General features: G+C 51.3%; 1 protein-coding gene across 6 annotated transcripts in view; it reads right to left on the reverse strand.

Annotated features, from left to right (window-relative positions):
• Window positions 1-16,783, reverse strand: part of SRGAP2 (SLIT-ROBO Rho GTPase activating protein 2) — a 223,995-nt gene that overhangs the window by 9,351 nt on the left and 197,861 nt on the right. For 5 of the 6 annotated variants that reach the window (XM_032422280.1, XM_032422279.1, XM_032422281.1 and 2 more), the window contains exons 17-20: window positions 16,033-16,138; window positions 7,846-8,070; window positions 4,154-4,233; window positions 1,748-1,928 (exon numbers count right to left, since the gene is read on the reverse strand). In XM_032422280.1, coding sequence (XP_032278171.1) covers window positions 1,748-1,928; window positions 4,154-4,233; window positions 7,846-8,070; window positions 16,033-16,138 — 592 coding nt within the window. Of the gene's footprint in view, window positions 1-13; window positions 742-1,747; window positions 1,929-4,153; window positions 4,234-7,845; window positions 8,071-16,032; window positions 16,139-16,783 lie in introns of those variants that run through there. The other variant, XM_032422285.1, reaches the window with a different exon arrangement.

Genomic DNA, 16,783 nt, shown 5'->3' on the forward strand with positions numbered 1-16,783 from the left:
GGGGGAGAAGGGGCAGGCAGGCAGGGAGGAGGGGGGAAAACAACAACAACACAAAAAGCAGCGTTAAATCGGCAAGATGGCCCCCCGACACACACGCGACCCCCCGCGACAGCTCCGAGGCAGCAGTGACACCTGGCTGGGCTAGCTCTGTGAGCAGAGGCAAGGAAAGCTAAGGGCCTTTGGAGGGTCGTTTAAATAAAAATAAATAATCCCGCTGCCTTCCGCAGGATCCTCGGCGGCCGCCGGAAAGCTGAGCTAGGGGACACCCGGATTCGAGGCATCTGCCTTCGACCCCACGCTGCCTTCCTGGGGCAGCTGTGCCAGGGCCACCTCCTGGAGAAGGAGGCGGCCAGTCCAGGGTGCGCTTTATCTGCTGAGGTCCCGGGCACTGGCGGGCAAGGACGGGCAGCTCTGCGCTGGCTCTGGAGAGGCCGGCGTCGAGGCAGGACACTGCCACACTCGGTCGTTGAGCATCGAGCCCCGCTTAGAGCGTCCAAGCCGGTCCCAGGTCATTCCACTGCTCTCCCGGCCCCTCTGGCTACTGATGACAAAGAAAGACCCTTCTCCCCCACAATTCCTCTTCTCTCGGTCCCGGAGTGAAGTCATAATGCTAAATTTGGGAGGGTCCTGTCCACGCACAGATGGCCACCGGGTTTGCGATGTTATCAACAGAGGGAGGATCTCCCTGCAGAACGAGCCGGGGAGAGGCTGGGAGGGTGCAGACTCACTCAGGATATCAACCTTTAAAAAATAATATTAAGGGAAGGACTAAAAACACTGACAGCATCGTATCCAAGGGCAGGGAGTCGGGGGCAGAGGCAGGGCAAAGGGGCAGGGAGGCAGGCTCAGGTGGGCTGGGGGGTGGGGCGGGGGGGAGCCCTCCTGCCCAGGAGACTTCGCTTTGAAAAGCGGGAGCCAACCAACAGCCCAGCTGATGAAGTGTCTCTGGGCCCAGTTCACGTTCCCTTTGCTCCCCAATGCCCTCTCCCCTCCTCTCCCTGTCTTTCCCTGTGTCAACCTCGTTTCCTGGTGGCTCTTTCCACCAGGCTGCTTAAGCTAGATTTCTCCTAGAAAAGCAAGGCATCATTTTCATTTGCAAGTGGAAAAGCGCCAATGGCAGCCCAACTGGTTGGGATGAGCACAGTTGTTTTTAGAAAAAAAAAAAAAAGAAAGAAAGAAAAGAAGTAAAAATGTTTTCCCACCCTGAGCTTTCCAGAACGGAAATGTAAGTGGTCAAACAATAACCCTTCATTATCACTCATCACATTTAAGTGTAGATGAGCAGGAGGGCTGGCAAGTTTCCAAAATGACTAGGGGGGTAGTGGGTGGGTGGGGAGCGATTTGCAGGGGGAAGAGATGAGAAAACAATCCCCCGGGGCGCCTGGGTGGCTCAGTTGGTTGGGCAACTGCCTTCGGCTCAGGTCATGACCCCAGAGTCGTGGGATTGAGTCCCACATCGGGCTCCCAGCCCACTGGGGAGCCTGCTTCTCTCTCTGACCCTCTCCCCTGTCATGCTGTTTCTCTCTCTCCCTCTCTCTCTCTCTCAAATAAATAAATAAAATCTTTAAAAAAAAAAAAAAGGGAAAAAGAAAAAATGATCCTCCACGGAGTCTGGGTAGGGTCCTTCAGGGATGGTGTTGGCGCCCCCTGGGGGTTGGTCTCCCTCACGCTCCTTTGGAGCCAGAAATAAAGTCTCACTCCCACAGCGCAGCCGGGGACGCCTAAAGGTGCAGGGGACCCAACGTACGTGTCTTGGACCACGATGTACTGATGGGGGATGAGTCCGTCGATGCCATTGTGCCGGCCTTCCCACCAGTCATCGGAAGCCCGCTGGTAAAGCAGCAGGGATGCCCCCTTCTTGAAGGACAGCTCTCGGGCTGTCCGGCCCACGTAGTCAAACTTGGCAATGGCCTCGATGGGCTCACACTCTGAGAGGGGCAGGAAAGAAGGAAACACATGTTGTTGGGACCAGAGGCTCAGGAAACTGGGAGGAAAAGCCCAATTAGCTGAACTTAACACTGGTGGGAAGATAACCTGGTGTGAGAAATAAGCCACGGAGGATGGAGGGATGAGGCAGGGATTCCCGTGTGGACTGCGCCATCACCCTAAGAGCACTTGTGCGCCCTTTCCTGCCTTTGGTCCCCCACCCGGAATCCCTTTCTCTCTCGTCTTCCTGATGAAGCACACTGAGTCACAACTGAAACATCATCATTAAAAAGCAAAACAAAACAAAGAATACTTTATTCTCTCAGCAGTTTTCTGTGCAAAAACGAACCACACGTGCAGGGTGGGAGTCTTGTCAGGCTTGGGCGCAGTCTGCCTCCTGGGAGAGCACATCACGCTGCCCAACAGGCTGAGCCCCACTCAGGGCAAAGGGGAACTTCTCTGGTGCATCCGCAGCTCTTTACGCCAAACCCTATCGCTGGCCTTGCCCTGCTATATTTGTAAGTTTCTTTTCTGATCATATCATTTCTTTTCTGATCATAAAATAACTCCATTAATTGCAGAACATTTATCATATTGTACTTTCAATACAACAAATTTTATTTATACTATCCATTCCCCCTTGTAAACCATGAGCTTTTAGTCTCCATAAAGAGAAAATAACTCACCCAACCTACTTTCCAAGGAGCAAAATATGGAAATAGATTTTGTGGATAATACATGGGAAAATGTACACAAAAGTAATTTGAAAATTAAAAGGGGTTTACAAATGCAATGACTTTTTATTTTTGTGTGAGCTTCCGGCTCCTCTGTAAAAAAAAAAAAAAAAAAAGGACAACAATAGTGCCTCTTTCATGAACTTGTTAGGAGGAGTCAACAAATAGCAATTTGTAAAAGCACTTAGAACAATGCCCGGCCTATAGTAAGCTCTGCGTAGACGTTAGTCATCGTTACCATTATCTGCGCTGAGCAGCAGGGGGGCGGTCAGAGAACAAGAAAGCAAGCTCCCAGAAACCTGGAACCTGAGGTTAAAGTCAGATATTCCGAGTAGCGTACAGGAAGGCTGCCTACAGGCAAGACCGGGCCCAGCCAGCATGATTGGTGGGCCTGCCCCGGAACAGGCAGGGCTGGAGATTTCACTACGGGAGGCACACCAGAGAAGGCCTATCTAAATATCCCAAATCTCAGTTCTGTACAGCCTTGGGCATATCACTTGACTTCTCTGGCCTCTGTTTTCTCAGCTATAAAAATAGCGGCTCTATTTCACTAGGATTAAGAGATAAGACCTACAAAGCTTCCAGCAGGGACAAATTTCCCTACTTCACCTACTCCCCTCCTGTAATGGGGCAGATTATCATATTGATCCATCTGACTTCAGCAACCAAATAAGCAGCCCTAATTTTTTTTTTCTCCTCCAAAAAGCTGGCCTAGGATTGCAGAATTCACAGCAAGGCAGAAAGCAGGGAAAGCTCCGCAGACTGTGCCATTTTGTTCTCATGCCCCGAAAATTCTGAGGCCCCTTGTCAGCTGCTGAGTCTTCCAAGAGCTCAAGTGGTCCAGAAATGGAGGTGTGGAACTGTTGGAAGGACGGGAAGCGTGCTGGCTGGACAGAGCCTAATAAATCATGGGCGCTGCCGAGGGGCCCGCGGTGACAGCTGCGCATTCCACCTCTCGACGCACCCCCGCCAGGCTGCACAGCGCTAGCATGTCTGTACTTTGGAAAGGGTCAATCCTTCCAGTCGGCAGGCGTGAAAGCGTGTGGTTTCTGCATCCTGAGTCCCACTCCCCTCTGGCTTGCTTCTGTTGGGTTCTTGGCACCCAGCTTTTCTGTTCCCCAGGCTAACAGCTTTTTCAAATGAGCTCTCCTTGATTTTGGTCTCCAGCTACCTGGCAGGAGTCTAGGCTGTGACAGGGGACCAACATCACGCAGGCGAGGGATAGGGAGTTGGAGCGAGAAGCTTTAAAGGCTCTGAAAGGTCTAGCTCTCCATCTCTGGTTTACATAGAGACCGTTCTAGTTGAGAGGGTGGGCTGTCTCTCCAAGAAAGGGAAGGAATGAAAACCAGAGACAGGAGAGCCCCCTGCCTGTCTTCAGGGGGCTGCTTAGCAGGAAGGAGCACGGGGAGCGCAGGTTATATAATCCCTTCCTTCCACTTCACCCCCCCACCCCCCGCCCCTGGCCCCACTGCCGTGGAAGCAGGGCCCCATACCATCATCGCTCGTGTGGTGCTCTGTGGTCACGTCCTGGGTTGAGTCCTCAGCCGAGGTAGTCTCTCCATGAGGGCTGTCACTGCAATAGAAGAGTCATGGGGACCTCAGCCCTCGCTGACCAAATTCTTGTCTTCTTCACGCAGCTTCCCTGGAGCAAGGGCACGGAAGCTGCCTCACACTCTCTACAGCCTGACTGCTCACCACAGTGATGATGAAACAAGCCTCCCAGGGTTCTCCAGTCCAGTCCCTGCTGCAGAAACTGTTTGAGACTGCCTGGGACTTAGAATATCCTGAGACAAAGGGAACCCCTTTCGAATTTACAAAATAAGTCTTTTTGAAAATACAGAACAACTCAACTCCTCAAGGGCTGATTCTCTAGGTGAACTAGCCCCTGAGGGAACACATGGAAGAAAACACTAGGCTTTTGCCTGGGACACAACAGGACCTGAAAACCAGCTCTGACACTTGGGAGCTGTGTGACCCTGGGCAAGGGACTGAATCTCTTTGAGCCTCAGCCACCTACTGACGAATTGAGGCTAGTGCTATAACATCATAGCGTCGCATGAAGAGTCACTGAGGCACGACGGAGTGGTTAGTAACTGGTCTTCCTCTCCTTCTTTCTCGTTTTGCTTATGTCTGTAGGCTTTGTGCTTTGGTCTTGTATGGGTGAGAGAGTGGGAGGTGAGTCAGAGGGAGAAGAGTCTGCTGTGGGCTGGACTCTTCGAGAGGACAGGGCATGGAAGCTGGTCAAGTTCTTCAACAGTTCACTGAGTCTAAAATCATCCAGGGCTGAGAAATGAGAATGGCCGGGGAAGTTACTAGGAAAGTCGTTTCTACTCCTGGTTTCCTGGCTTATGGACATCAGAGTAGATGGGGATGGGCACCAGGAAGTTCTAACCCCCTGTTCATTGCTAAAGTTTCTTCCTCTGGCAGTTGGTAGTAACAAGGGAGCCTTTCCAGGCAATTCTATGGAAGCATTACCACCTCCTCTATCCACCACCTGGCCTCACGGTTCCTACCTTTGAGCCTATAGCTTCTCCCTCCCCTTGGGACAGGTCTTTCACTCTAGAAAGTTCCTCAAAGGCCAGGGGACCAGTTCAGAAGTCAGTTCCAAGGAGGCTCTCCAGAACCCAGAGAACTTTCTGGGAGAACATGAGTAGGGATTCCTCCTTACCAAAAAATGTGGGCACAATTTTTCACTTTTACAGGGCCTAAAACGCTGATGAGTTTCATGACACTCTAGAAGCCCTCAGGGCCCCAAGGGCGCACAGGGCAAAGGCTCAGTTTCCTCCAGAGTTGCAAGTATAGTTATGTGGCCATCCAGGAAGGCAGCAATTCTCCAACGTCAGAGAGTCCTGGACGGCTTGTTAAAAGTGGACTGCCCCACTCCTAGAGTTTCTAAGTCTCGAGGGCCAGGCGGAGCTAGAATGTCTGTATTCCCAGCCAGCCCTACATAACATAGGTGTCGGTGGTCCAGAGACTCCACTTGGAAAACCACTGCTCTAACATAAAGGTGAGATGATGCATTTTTAAGGCCCCTGGGAGCACTAGAATTCTACGCTCGCTTCCACACCCACACGTCGGCCACACGGCAAGGCCGCCAACACCTGTGGTCTGAGGAGGCCCCGCAGGCCAAACAGCGGGCAGTCCTAGGGAACTGGGTCCTAGCTGTAGGGCTGGCAACACGTGGCAACGTGGGCCTGGCCTCTCCTCTTCACAGCTGCGGCGAGGCCAAGCGGCCAGGAGCCCCCTCTCCCTGGCTCTTCTGGTCTCCTGGCCATTCTCCAGGATTCTCGGGCCCTAGCACCCCTTCTGCCACCCCCCGCCCAACTCCTACATCCATCTTAGCTCGCTTCGCTGGCACTTCTTTCCCCTCCCAAAGAAGAAGAGCGGCTGGGAGCCTTCTGAGTGGGTGTGAGTCCAGTGGTCAGATGGTCCTTCTTCCCCAGGGTCACCTCCTCTTGCTCCTCGGCTGCTTCTGGCCTCCCACCCAGTCTGCGGTAGTAACATTCCCTAACTAATCTTGTGGGTTTTCCAGAGGCTGCTAATAAATGTCGGATGCACAGCTAACAGTGGGGGTGGGGGCGGGGGGGTTGCTCTGGAGAGAACTGGCAGAAGGTGCCCCCTGTGAGCCAGCCCTGCGGTGACTGTCTGCTCCCCTGGGCTGGGACTGGGGGACCAGGACTGTGGAGGGCTCTGTGTCCTGGGACTGGTCCAGAGATATTTGAGAAGTGAGGGCGCACTTCGGAAGGAAGATAAAGCAGGCACTGGGAACACTCTTTCCACAGCTTTTCAACCCTCATGTGAGAGAGAAACCGACCCTCCAAGTCACATGCACAAGGACAGCTCCCTGGAGCTCATCAGCTCATAGGCTGAGACCTGAACAACCTCCCCTGTCCCCACCAACCATCTGTCAGTGACAAAAAGCTTTCTCTCGGAGCTGGCAACTGTAGGCTTCTCCAGCTCTGACCCAGATGCTGGCATCTGCGGGACAGCAGACAAGACCAAACCCAGGAGTGTCAGTGGTATTTTTATATTCACAGACACATGAATATCACTCTCTTCACTCGTCAGGCAGGAGGTTCCTTCTGTGGTGATCAGGGAGAAGCATGGACTCACTGGCCTCTAATTAAGTAAACAGCCTCCCCTGTCCTCCCCTACTTCAGTGGATAGTAATGGGGCTGCTGAATTGGTTCCAGATGTTGAGTTCAGATGGAATCCGATTTGGGCTGGCTTATGCTTTCAGCCCAGGCTGAAGCGCCATTTGATGGGGAAGATGAAGGGGGTGGGGAAGGAGGTAAGGGACGTTAGGGAGCAAAAGAGAGAGGTAGTTGCTTTTGTGTTTGATGGGAAAATGACACTGTAAGTGGTACCCTGGGGTCTAGTGTGGGGTCCTGGATGGCGTCCTGTACTAAGGCACGTCAAGGTTGGAATCCCCACCACTAAGGTGGCCTGAAAGATTGTCACTGGCCTCTCTAGGTTACAGTGACTGTATCTGTAATATGGAAATAGTAATTTGTTAATTGTCTAACAGAAGGGTCTAGTAAAGATGTGCCCTAGGGATTCCTTTTAATCTCTGCTCCCAGGCTAGGTCATGAAAAATCTTGCCCCACAGAACTGAATCTCGCTTTCGGGTGGAAGTACGCCTAACCTGCCAAAAAACGGAGCTTACCCCTTTTTCTCTCCACAAATTTCTGCGATCATTCTAAATTATCATTGTACAAACTCACAGTGAGGGAATTATGCCTCATATCTAAACTCTTCGCAATAAGAAAGAAAATCTTCTTTCTGGGACCCAGGACTGTGTCTCTCACAATGCACGGCCCAGAGCAGGAGCCTGAGAGACACTGTTGACTGATGAACAGCTGTTCTAAATGCAACTTTACAAATTTTCCCTTCCTGGAGATTATTAACATTCCTATTATTGTTGTCATTATTTTCCAGAACGGTTCCTCACCACTAAGAACTCCTAAAAAAATAGGGAGGTGGCCCGAAGTGGCACTTACTCCACAGGCCGGGTTGAGGCAGGGCCCTGCCTGCACCATCCCCAGATCCTGGCAGCTTCAAGTGCCTGGGAGTGGGAGGCTGAGAGGGTCTGGGTCTCTCTCTCCCTTGGGTCTCGCTTGGCCATCTGGCCCCCACACCCAATGTGCACCGGAACAACCCCCACCTCCAGCCCAGAGCCCCCTACCAGTAGTCCTCCGTGCTTCCTCCTCTGCTGTAGACGGGGCCCTCCAGCTCCCTGGGGGTTGGGAAGATGTTCTCATGCTGGATGATGGTGGTTTTGATCAGCTCGTTCACGTGGGCTTGGCAGGACACCTGGTCGTGGCCCTCAGGCACCGACATCAGGGAGGGCCCGAAGCAGATGGCGAGGTTGTAGGGGTCCATCATGTTCTCTTCACTGAACTGTGACAAACTGGAGGAGAGGGAAGGGGGCAAGCTGGAAAGCACTCGCATGAACGCCCAGAAAACAGCCGCTGCCAAGAGCAAGAGCAGAAGCTCCGCAAATTGCCACCTGCTCTTCTGGGCATCGGAGCCCTTCTATAAAGTCCGGGGGGGAGAAGACAATGACCACCAGGACGGTCATTCAGGAGCCACCTCCTCGCACGTCTCACCCCTCCTCTCTCACCAGTTCCTCGTTCAAATCCTACCTGTCGCCCCATCACCAGCCCCGCTCCACACCCTCTCCGCCAAATCTCCCCTGCTGCAAGAACACCCCAGTCCACAGAGCTGAGACAGCTCCCCCACACCAACCCACCAAGCTGCCAGAGCAGATGGAGGCCCTCGGGCTGCCCTCAGGACGATATGGTCAGAAGACACAGGCATTCTGCCGTGTGCCTTCTTGCAGAGCAAAATAATCAAATTACTAGGGATATTCCATTCCAAGCTCTAGACTTATTAAAAAAAATTGCCAACCGATTAGCTTCTGTATTCCATCAAGCAAGTGAATTTCTTTCTGGAACAGCTAGTGTAATTGTTTTTCATTTTCATAATGTCCTCTATTATTACAATCAAGATTTATTCAGGAAAAGGTCAGCATGCTGCTCAGTTTCTGCTCAGGCTTCCTCTGGATGCAGTCTGACTTTGCTATTGGGTATTTATCCTGGGAGCTCCCCCTTTTTAGGCAGCAGCTGCTCTGGCCACGCCTCCAACCTTGGCCAAGGACCCAAGCCTTTCAGTGAGCCACTGGGCCTCATTAGCCCCCACTGGTCTGTTTGTCCAGGCTGAAGGCTCGGCCAGCTCTGGATGTACACCCCCAGCCCCCAGCCCCAGGTTGGAGAGCTGGGAGCTCTGCTAAGGAGTTCTGCCCCCATCATGGGCATCAGCAGGCGGTCCCCAGCACCTGACTGTGACAGATCTGAGGAGAAACCAAAGCCCTCTGATGCTGAACCAGAGGCCTGAGACTCAGCTGTGTTCATCTGAGTAGGTATTCTTCAGAACTGGACAGAGTTCATTTCTAGTGTATCCCGCACCCAGACTCAAATTACCAAGCTGGTCTCTCTCTAACCCAGTGGTTCTCTCCTCTACTGCAGATTCACACACGTCCCTGTCCACCCTGGAGACGCAGTACAAAGAATGTGAACAGCTGTCACGGGGAGAAAACTGTACGGTTGAGAATCACTCTTCTTGAGGACCTAGTCAAACGCAGGGAGGCCAGCAATGGGTGAGGTTATGGTTCTCAGTGGCTGGACTGCTTCACAGGTCTTAAAGTTTGAATTTTATAATCCTCCCCTGGCTCCTAGTTAAAAGAGAGATGAGATTGAGAAAAGACTGGGAGAAGTTTCCAAGTCTACTTCTTGGTCAAACAAACACTGGAGACAGGAGAGGTAATTACCCTGGTAACCTCAACAGGGACAAGGAGGAGGAAGGCCCTTTCTTCAGTGCGATCTGACGACATTTGGTAACATGGAACAAAACCAGTCATTTCTGGGAAGCCTGACCGTCAGACGGAAACGAAGTCTAGCCCTGAGAGTCCCACTCGAAGGCCCGTGAGAGACGAGTCACCTTGTCAAGCCTCCTAAGGGAAGGGCTGTTTGATTCATAGGTGGCTACAATGACCAGGGGCTTGAGGACACATCTTCGTGGACTGGGGTCTCATGGGCCAGTTCCATTTCTTACTCCCATTAAAATATAAACCAAGGTCCTCTCTCTCTTCCAATGTACAATGGGAACATGTAGGTTGAGGGGTTAAAGCCATGGTTCTTAACTATTTGGCGGTCACAGCCTCCTTCAAGAATTTGACAAAAACTAGAGATTCTCTCCCCGAAAAATTCATACATGTACACATACAGATGCATGTCATTTCATATACAATATAATGGTGCTAATAATCCATGAAGGCCCTGAAGTCTGTGCCTAGTCTAAGAACTCAAATACTGGATTTTTATTTAAAGAAAAAAACCTAAAATGGAAAACACTGGTACCAGGTCCCTCTTTAAAATTTTTTTGATGTCGACTTGCATAATGCCATCTCTTCTAAGAACTGTACTATATTTCTAGAGCTTCTATCCATAATATTAGTGAATTCTTCTAATGGATTCAAACTCATCTTTTGCGTGTCTTAACAAGGTTCGGTATAGTGATTGGGAACACAGGCTTTGGGGAGGAATGAGAAAATCAGGATTGAGGTGGGAAACTTGTTTTTTATCATGTACTTTTCTGGACTTTCTACCTTTTAATGATGCACATTTGTCTCTTTGATTAAATTGACAAAGAAAAACAAAACATCCCAAGAATTTTAGAGTCAATTAGACCTGGTTTTGAGTCCTGGCCCCATCATGTACCAGTTCCAGGGGAGTATTCTGGTTTCGAAGTCTCTTCCCTATAAAAAAATGTACCTCCTTCATGGGGCTGCTATAAAGCTTGAATGAAGTATTATATGCAACGCACTGCACACTGCGCCTGGCACGCAGGTGGTACTCAATCCGTATTTTCTGTAATTATAATATCCGAATTGCTTCTCTATACAGGACCCTCGAATCTAGTCAGGGAAAGGGAAGCAGGTCTGTCAACATTTGCCAGCAAGTGATTTATAGAAGTCTAGCCACCTTCTTCTCCTGACAGACATCATCAAGCTGAGGACTCTAGATCCCAAAATCGGAACCTTAGCTCCTCAGGGAGAACACAACGCTTCGGACAGACTGTTTTAAATACATGACATTTCACTTAAAAACCTTCAGCTTCACAGGCCCCAGGGGTTTGATTTGGCAACAACCAACAGACTATGGGTAAGATATTAATGCATCAGGTTGATTTTAGGTTTGGAAGGGATGAAGAGAAATTGTATTCTTCACCACGGCCCCAGGCAAATCATGGGGCTGAGAATCCATCAGGCCTTTAAAAGCTTTTCCAATGGGAGACACTACAATTTCCCTCTCTAAATCCATGATTTAACAGCCTTCCCCGACTTCCCCAAAAGGCTCTCTAAGAGATAAGAAGTCTAACGTTATTCTGGCTGTTTTTTTCTGATGGTTCTTCAAAGGCATCCCATCACTCCTCTTGTCACTCTCTCACCTATAACAACATGGGTTGGCTGTCTCGTGCTCCCTGCATCTAATAAGGGACTTGCCTCTGTGCCCTCATGTTCTGCCTTCCTTCCCTGGCAGTGAACTCCATCCTCTCCCTCCAGCAAGGATATCCGTCCAGCAATTGCCCTTGGGTCTTTAGTGTTGCCTCTCCAGTGGGTCGTGGTCCCCACCAGCATACAAACATGCAGTAATACTGGCCCCCTGGAAAAGAATTCCCTCTTAACCCCATATCTGTACCATATTACTGTCCCATTTCTCTCCTCCTCTTCACAATAAAACTATTTGGGCGTTGTCTATCCCCGATGTTTCTGATTCTCCGATTCATCTCCAGCCCTCTGTTATGGACTGAATTGTGCCCCTCTCCCCAAATTCCTATGTTGACGCCCTACCCACCCCCCTCCCATGTGACTGTATTTGGAGAAAGGACCTTTAAGGAGATAATTAAGGTTAAATGGGATCCTACGCGGGAGGGTGAGGGCCGAATCCGATAGGACTACTGTCCTTATAAGGAAGAGGAAGAGACCCCAGAGCTCTCCCTGCGTGTGCACTGAGGAAAGCCACGGGAGGACGCAGAGGGAAGACGGCCATCTACAAGCCAAAAAGAGACTCCTCACCAGAAACCGACCCTGCCCGCACCTTAATCTTGGACGTCTAGACTCCCGAACCACAAGAAAATGAATTTCTGTTGTTGAAGTCACCTACTCTGTGGTACTTCGCTACGGCAGCCTGAGCAGATGCATAGACCTTCTCTTGCCCCCTCCCACTCTTTACTGTGCTAAAATCTACACACCATAAAACTGACCATTTTCACCATTTTGAAGTGCACAATTCAGCGCCATTTAGCATATTCACAATGTTGTGCAACCATCACCACCGTCTAGTTCCAGGACATTTTCATCACCCGAAAGGAAACCATGTCCATTAGCAGTCACACCCCCCACCCCCGCCATCCTCCCCTCCCCCCAGCTCCTGGCTACATGGCTCCTTCAGGAGCCTGTTCCAGACACTGCAAATAAATGGGCTCCTACACCACGTGGTCTTCTGTGACTGGCTTCTTTCCTCCAGCAGGATGTTTTCCAGGTGCCTCCACGCTGTAGATGCCTCCGCACCTCATTCATTTTCACGGCTGAACACGACCCCCTCCCCCCGTATGGACCTACCACACGTTGTTTAGCCATCAGCGGCTCCCCTTCTCTCCTGAACGGACGCCATCAGGGTCTGGCCCCTTCCACTCCATCAGGACAACACTCCTCAGGGTCACCAGTGCTCTCCCTGCAGCTAACGCAATCCTGAGTCCTTTTCTCGGCTGGCCTGTCACCCCCTTTACCTCTGGTATCACTCCCTCTTCCAAACACGTCTCTGTGTGGCTTCTGGGACGCCATTCTCTCTAGGTCCTCCTCCTACCTCACAGCCCACGGTCCCCTGCTCAGTGAAGTGTCTGCAGACCACTGTATCTTAAAGAGCAAACTCTCGCCCTGACCCACTTTATTTTTCTCTAGAGCGCTTTTCCTCCGACACACGGGATATGCGTCCTCGTTAGTTTGGTCTTCTTCCAACAGAACATAAACTCCAAAGGGACTCCATGGGACACCTGGGCTGTTTGGTGACTTCTTAGATGGCCAGCACCTAGAGCAGGGCCTGGCCCACAGTAGATGCTTAATAAATATGTGTTAAATAAGGGAACAAATAAGCACGTGAGCAGCTGTGGCTCTCCAAGACAACCCAACCCAATCAAGACAACTCCTTGTCCATCTGTGTGTAGAAGCCAAAACGCTCCTTGTGAAAGTCAGAAGAACTGCCCAGACACAATCTTTCCAAACGAGGAGGCACCTGGAGATGGGTGAGATTTCGAGGAAGAGTCAGCTTTTCTGGGGACATCGGAGCACCTTAATCGGGAGAAAAGCACCACCTGTTCACTCTCTCATTCAGATGGCGGAGCAGCGTTTGTTTGAGGACCTACAGCAGTGCTTCTTGGACTTTCATGAGCATGTGACTGACCAGGGGACCTTGTTAAAATACAGACTCAGATTCATAGGTCTTTGAAAGGGGAGGGGCTGAGATTCCGTATTTCTAACCATCTCCCAGATGATGGTCTGTGGACCTTACTTGACTAGCAAGAGCTTTTTATACTATATTGTTTGACATCTGAAGAAAGCAGGTTTCAAAAGGCAAAGAGCAGAGTCAGCTGCAGTGAGCGGGAGCTACCAACACTTTGTTGGGGGACAAAAAGTCGCTGGGTAGCACACAGGCTGTGGTAAGCAGCCTCTAAAATGAACCCCATGGTCCCTGCCTACTGGTTTTCACACCCTGGTGTAATTTTCTCCCTTTGAGTGTGGGCTAGATTTAGTGACTCATTTCTAGTGAATGGAAAACGGCAGAAGGCATGGGATGTCACTTCTGAGATTAGGTTACCAATGACTGAGCTTTCTGTCTTGGGTGTTCTCTCACTCACATGCTTGGAGGGAGCCAGTTGCCATGTTGTGAATAGCTCTATGGTGAGGCCCACATGGTGAAGAACTGATGAAGGCCTCTGGCCAACAGTTAGCCAGCGAGGAAGGTCCTCAGTCCAACAACCTGCGAGGAACTGAATCCTGCCAACACCACACAGGTGAGCTTCGATAGCGGACCCTCCCCTAGTGGAGCCATTAGGAGAGACTACGGCCCTGCCCCCAACACCCTCACTGCAACCTCAAGAGAGCTAGAGCCAGAGGCCCCCTGCCAACACTGCACCTACACTGGGGATTCCTGACCCACAGAAACTGTGCCATAAGAATTAATGCTTTTTGTTTTAAGTTGCTAGGTTCTCGGGTAATTTGTTACACAGCAATAGGTAGTTAATGCAGTAGATGCTAGAAAGGGGCTGTTACCAGCTCAAGAGTCAGTACAGAGTTTCCGTTTCCGTCAGCCTGAAATGCACAGCATGTGAACACCCTCTGTGAGTCACGAGGGGTTCTGAACTCGGGCAGTGGTGGTGCCGAGTCAGGGCTCGGCTAATGGAAGGTGCAGACACAGCCGTGTGGAGGAGGCAGGCTGCAGAGCCAGGACCCTCCATTGCTCTGCACGGCCGGCAGGAAGGCTGAAGGATGATGTGGGTGCCCCGGCAAGGTCTCCGGCAGAGCTGCTAACCTAGATGCCTAGAGAGCTAGGCTGACCGTGAACTTCTAAGCAAGCCGAAGCTCACGAGATGGCCACCAAGTTTGTTTTCCTTTGAAACAAAGACCAAACTGACCAGGAAGATGAAGAAATTTGTGCTAAAAGACCCTCACTCCTTGGTCTAATTTTTGTTTTCTCTTTTGATAGATTCATGGATCTAGACAAATGATTCTCCACGAGAGGAAAACCCATGAAGCAAGAGTGATGACAAATGGCAACCGAATTCAGCCTCGGTATAGGGAGTGTGGGGGGGCCTGCCTCACCTGGCAGAAGCCCTTACTCCACACAGAACTGCCTCCTTGCAGGATGTGCGTCCATTACTGCCAGATCCAACAGTGTTTTCAAGAGAAGCTAGAAATCTAGCTATTTTTAAGTAAAATCCCCTAATATTTAAATGTTTCAATGTTTTCAAGACACAGCAGACTGAAAAGAAATACATCTATGCGCCTTATCTGGCCCTCCCGTTGCCCATTTATAGCCTTTGCTTTAGGTTGTTGAGGGAGCCATGTCAGAGGAAGCAACATGAAGACAGAGGGGCCCACAGGGCAAGCACCACATGTCCTTGCTTGTTGCCTCGCTGCCCCGTGGGGACCTAAAGCCTGCCCTCGGCAAGGACACACTGCTTGGACAGGAAGCCACGCCCCATCCAAGCCCAGGGCCCCTCTGGCCCTCAGACCTCTCTTCTAGCTACCCTCACTCCCTGGGTGACCAGCGAAAACATCAGTCAGTACATGGTGACTCCAGACTCGTATCTCTACCCTGGGTTTCTCCCGAGTGTCAGATTCCTATGTCCCACTGCCCACTTAGAATCTCCCCTTGGAGGCCTAATGGGCACCTCACATTAACATGGCCAAGTTGGTGCCTTGTCTTGATTCTGTCCTCTACACCTCGTCTTCCCCAACTCCATTATGGAGTCACTGGTTCCCTGTTGCTCATGCCCAACATTTCGAACTTCTCTCTTTCCTCATACTCTACATCCTCCCCATCAGGACGTCCTGTCAATGCTGTGCTCTAAATGGACCCCAAACCCGACCTCACCGCACTGCCCTTCCTCATGACCCACCCCCCACCACCCTAAGCCCCCAGTGCCCGTGGCTGAGACCTCACAGTAACCTCTGCATGGTGTCCCTGCTTCTCTTCATAGCCCCCGATAACTTCTCCTCAAAGCTGTCGGCGGGCTTCCAAGAATACATATAGATCAGATCTTACCACTCTTCTGCTTAAAAGCTTCCAGTGGCTTCCCAAATCCAAACCCATTATTACCATGACTCTCGGGGCTTGATGGCCGTGAACATCGCTTGTGGCTCCTTCTGTCACTCCATTTAGGTCGCTGCGTCTCCTCAGAGAGGCCTTTGCTGACCACCCCTCTCTAGCAGCTCTCCCTCTTTCACCCCTGCCCCCATTCGGGCCCCCCGCACTCTGGCTCTTAGCTTACACTTCCTTAGTCTTCACCTAAGCACTTATTCCCGCCTGACATATCTGTTAACTGTCTGTCTCCTAGCCTGGAATGTGAGTTAAACGGTATTAGGGCTTTTGTCTCTTGTTTCGCAATGTATTCTCACAGCCTACAACTGTGCCCCGCACTGTCGCCGCTCCACAGATTTCACGGGGCTCGATGAACTGACACGGCTCTACGGGTAAGCTTCCAGGGGCCGAAGCCCAGGCCTGATCCACTGCTCACTGGGAAGTCTACTCACTGATTGAGGAAGGCAAAGAGGTATCTCATGATAATCAGAGTGGTTTTGGGCAGGACCAGGAGAACTTTCCGGATGTGCAGAGCTCTCTCCTGCAGGTTGTCCATTGCTGAAAGAAGAAAGCCATGCGTTATCGTCCATCGCAACTGAGATCCCAAGGAGCAATGGTGTGAGGGCCCTGACTACCAGCAGGGGCTACACAGATACTGGTGTGTCGTGTAGGGGGCTCCGTCCCCGTGGCTCCTCGGGGCGGCACTGCTGCCGCAGGGCACCTGCTGGGCTGCAGACGCTTCCTGACGCCCGACTGGAGGCATACGCTCCTTGGGCTCAGAAGGGGTTGGGGATGTTCTCCAAGCACCTACCGCTCTCTTACTACAACAACCACAGAGGAACGGTCCCGAAACCTGCTAGGACTGCAGGCTCGACATCCAGCCTTGGAGGATCCATGTGTGGGGAGGGAGACAGGCTGTGTAGCTCCTGTCCTGCTCGCTCTACACATGCATCTCCTCATCCTCTGGACAGGTCTGGCTTATCTTTCCCCCTCTCTTATCTGCAGTGGGGTTGGGCAGAACGTGGCCAGAGGCAAGAGATGGTAGATCCCCGCATAAGTCGTGATATCTGGGAAGAAGACGCGAGGTTTCCTGTCTCTTGTGCTGTGGACAGACCAATCACAGACCTCCATCATGGCCAGCCTCCCCACTAGTGTGCCATGTGGATATTGTCATTTTCTATGAGTGCCTTTCTATGAGAAAGA

Source organism: Phoca vitulina, unplaced genomic scaffold (assembly GCF_004348235.1).
Source record: "Phoca vitulina isolate PV1807 unplaced genomic scaffold, GSC_HSeal_1.0 scaffold26, whole genome shotgun sequence".
NCBI classification, from domain to species: Eukaryota; Metazoa; Chordata; class Mammalia; order Carnivora; family Phocidae; genus Phoca; species Phoca vitulina.